General features: G+C 31.2%; 1 protein-coding gene across 1 annotated transcript in view; it reads right to left on the reverse strand.

The window, feature by feature from the left end:
* LMBRD1 (LMBR1 domain containing 1) overlaps nucleotides 1-3912 on the reverse strand; it is a gene marked incomplete at its 5' end in the record, with an annotated part of 38429 nt that overhangs the window by 911 nt on the left and 33606 nt on the right. The window contains one exon of the mRNA XM_008576262.1: nucleotides 160-251. Coding sequence (XP_008574484.1) covers nucleotides 160-251 — 92 coding nt within the window. The remainder of the gene's footprint in view (nucleotides 1-159; nucleotides 252-3912) is intronic.

Genomic DNA, 3912 nt, shown 5'->3' on the forward strand with positions numbered 1-3912 from the left:
ATATATTATTTCCCAAATCTAAAATCATTCAGAAAGTAATATTTTTAAAATTCAATAGCAGTGCTATGACACAAATGGACTACTAAGATACAAACAAAGAGTTTGTACATTTTACTTTATAAAGGAAGGTAAAATCAGCCCTAGAATACCTGTACTTACCCCAAGAAAGGCCCAGTTACCAAAATAGTATGCAGCACTGAAGAACCAGAATTTGTGAAGAAACAGGTATGTCCGAGTAACAGTACACTGATCTATAAAAGCAAATAAAGACTATAATGAGATAGTTTCTTGCTTAAAATTGATAATTAAATTGTACTTAAAAGATTATTAATCAAAGCTAATGACCAAGCTCATACAGCTAATAAGTGCTAGAGATGGGATTGAAATCTAGGTCTCTCTCCAAAGCCCACTCTTTCAACACCTAATATGACATTTTTAATAAAATAATGCTATCTATGTAATACAGATCCTAAGTTTTTTAAAAAATTGGCTAGCTCAATTTATTTACAATAAAAAAATAGTTTTAACCTGAAGTGCCAGACATATCCTAAAAGAAAACAAAGATAAAGTTTTCCTGATGAACATTAAGACAAAATGAACAACTAACAGTCAACCCCCTATGTCCGCAGATTCCACATCCACGGATTCAATCAACTGCAGTTTGAAAATATTTGAAACAAAACAAAATGAAAAATATGAATATAACATTAAAAAATACAAATAAAAACAATATAGCATAATAATTATTTACATACAATTTATCCATCAAGAATATCTGAAAATCTATATTTACATTGTACTTGATATTACAAGTTATCTAGAGATGATTTAAAGTATATTGAAGGATGTGTGTAGGTTATATGCAAATACTATGCCATTTTATATAAGGGACTTGAGCATCTTCTGAGGGTCCTGGAACCAATCCCCCAAGGATACTGAGGAACGACTGTAATCAGATATGGTTAGTATTAAGTCGTACTTTTCTAAGAAACCAATTCTTGGGACAGCTTGAACTTGAGAGGTTTTTTTCTGAGTTTTTCTTTTTAAGATTATTATCGAAAAAATGGCTCTTCTTCTAAAGAAATACAAAAATCATTATTTACTAATATGCTTCCTGTTTGAGTTTAAGACAGTATTATAGTTAGATTTTAAAATTAATATATTTTTCTCCTTCAAATAAAATGTAACTCTTAAAGAGAAAGTAGCAGACTGGTTATTTAATAATTGTGTCAGACTCTTTATTCATTTTACTCAAAGATGTTATTTCCATTATGTTTCAAAGTCATCTCTATATTGACCCTTATCTAGTAAATGATGTCTAAGAAAATACTTGTTTATTCAAGCCATTCAGAAAGTCCTGGACAGCACAATATAATACAACTTGGTGAAAAATTATATGTGTTGCAGCTCATACAGAATACCAACCTCTCAAACTTCAAAGGGCCTTTATTTTTTACAGAAGAAAATCTTTATTTTACAAGGCAACTTCTTTTCAGTCTATTAATTGCAAAAGAGATTATGATTTCTGCATATTTTTTATCCAAAATAGACAATGGCAAAAATCCTACATGCAATCAGGAGACCAATATCACATCTTATTGCTAACTAAGAAAATACACCTTTTATTTCTGTTTTTATGAACTCTCTTCAAAGGTTCAATAAGTGAATGCTATTTTCCCTTAAAACATAAAATTGAGCTGGGAGCTCGGAGCTTGGTAGTCCATCTTACTACATAAGGGATCTAATACATCTTATTATTATTATTTTTTTTTTTGGCTGTCACATAATTTTCTGAAAAGTAGAATTTAGGTTGTATTTTATCAAAATACAAGACCTGTTATTTCAAACCTTGGTAGTCCATCTTACTACATAAGGGATCTAATACATCTTATTATTATTATTTTTTTTTTGGCTGTCACATAATTTTCTGAAAAGTAGAATTTAGGTTGTATTTTATCAAAATACAAGACCTGTTATTTCAAACCCTTAGATACGTTATGCAAAGATTCAGATAATCTAAATCTTATCGACTCTAATCCCTTCCACTGTACTTCAGCATTTACTTCAGAATTGCTCAATACCAAACCGGACAAAGCCATCTCTTTTTGTGGCAGGAAAACATGCAGTGTAATATAGACAAGCAGCCTCTTCCTTTCATGAGCAAGGACTACCAATTTAATTCCTATCTATTGATCCCCCAAGGGCTTCTTTCATTTTCTTTGCTCTCTTTATCAACAGAAAAGCCTAGAAGGAATATTCACAGTTCTTTAAGAAAACCAAAAAGCCTTTTAAGTAGCAGTGTCTGAACAAAAGTTTCTCTTAGCACCTAAGGATTATGGCTTTACACTATGTGCTGGGAGTTCAGTCTAGCAGAGGAGACTCCTAGGTAGGAAATTCCTTCATCATTTACTATGCTCCCACACATTTTATTCTCACTTCTATTATAGATGTTACTTCACAGTAATAATAACTATTCAACTTGTCTACCTTTTCTATTAGACAAGCCTGAGTACTCTAAAGTACTCATCAAAGTACTCACATTCATTCATATTTAATATGACTACTTGTTCAAGTAAAATAAATTTTAAAAGAGATATTTTATTTAAAATTCATATTGCTACACAGTACATTTTCTAATTTTTAAAAATTAAAATCTGGAAAGATTCCAAGAATGTAAAAATAAGACACTTGAATGCATCCTGAAAATGAAAGTAGAACTAAAGTGCCCAGCACGGTGAAGGAAGAGGAACCCTGGTTCTGGACTCTGATAGACTTGGAGGTGAATATCATTTGGCTTCTTCTTTGCCATGTAAATGGGAAAAACTGAACTGCAGAGCCTATACACTTGGAAAATGGGGATATCACCATCTTTCCTCACAGGATCATTGTAAAGATTAAATGAAGTATATCAAAAGCCTCATACAAAGTGGCAGTTAATATTAATGTTCTTCCTTTTTCTTCTTCAAGGCATAACCGAACCCATGACAAAGAACATGATTTTGCACAGCTGCTCAAATGGCTGCAAAATAAATAATTAATCTTGAAAGTACATGTCCAATTCCAATAGTAGTAAGAAAAATAATTGCTTATGCATTAGTATCATGACTATTCTGTACATTGTTAAGTATTTTTCTGTCTCTATAGTTTAAAAAGATACAAATGGATTTGGCAAAATTCAAATGTGTATAAATCAGTAATAGGATACATTACTAAATAGTTATACCTTTAAAAATAACCAATTTGAATGTTTCAAAAAGGAAGAAAGCAATAGCTTGGAATAGAAAAAACACCTGTTCACAATTATTTTAAAAACAAGAACAGTATCTTCCATGGCTGAAGTATTACATGAGTTCTATTTTACACGTGTAAAACTGTTTGAAAAAAGTCCCTCAATCCTCTCAATACTGCTAATGCTCTAAAGAAAAAATAAGAGTTTTATTACTCATTTCCATACTTAAAGGTATTTTGGGAGTCAGAACTTGACTGAATTAAAAATTTCAGGGCCAGAACAGGGATTATAAAACAGAGACTAAGGTGGCAGAAGCAAGTAAAATCAAATCGTTCTTCTCCAGAGGTCTAATAATCCACTCACTGACATTTCAAATTGGCTTATGCTCTCTGATTCTTTTGCTCATCAAAACCGTATCTTAAATATTTTTCCTATCACATTATTTTACCTGTCTACCATTTTTAAAGGTTGTGGACTTTGACATAAGCCTTCTAAAATAACATAAAAAGGTAAAATCATCATTAGTGTTCTTCATTGTTGAAAAATGACACTAGGCTAAAAATCCACACACACACAAGTATGTAACAGCTCTTTATAATTATCTTTATATATATATATATACACACACACACACACACACACACACACAAACACACATACACATAAGTGGCATGTACCTACAG

This window comes from Galeopterus variegatus, unplaced genomic scaffold, assembly GCF_000696425.1.
Source record: "Galeopterus variegatus unplaced genomic scaffold, G_variegatus-3.0.2 Scaffold1320, whole genome shotgun sequence".
In the NCBI taxonomy this organism is placed as follows: domain Eukaryota; kingdom Metazoa; phylum Chordata; class Mammalia; order Dermoptera; family Cynocephalidae; genus Galeopterus; species Galeopterus variegatus.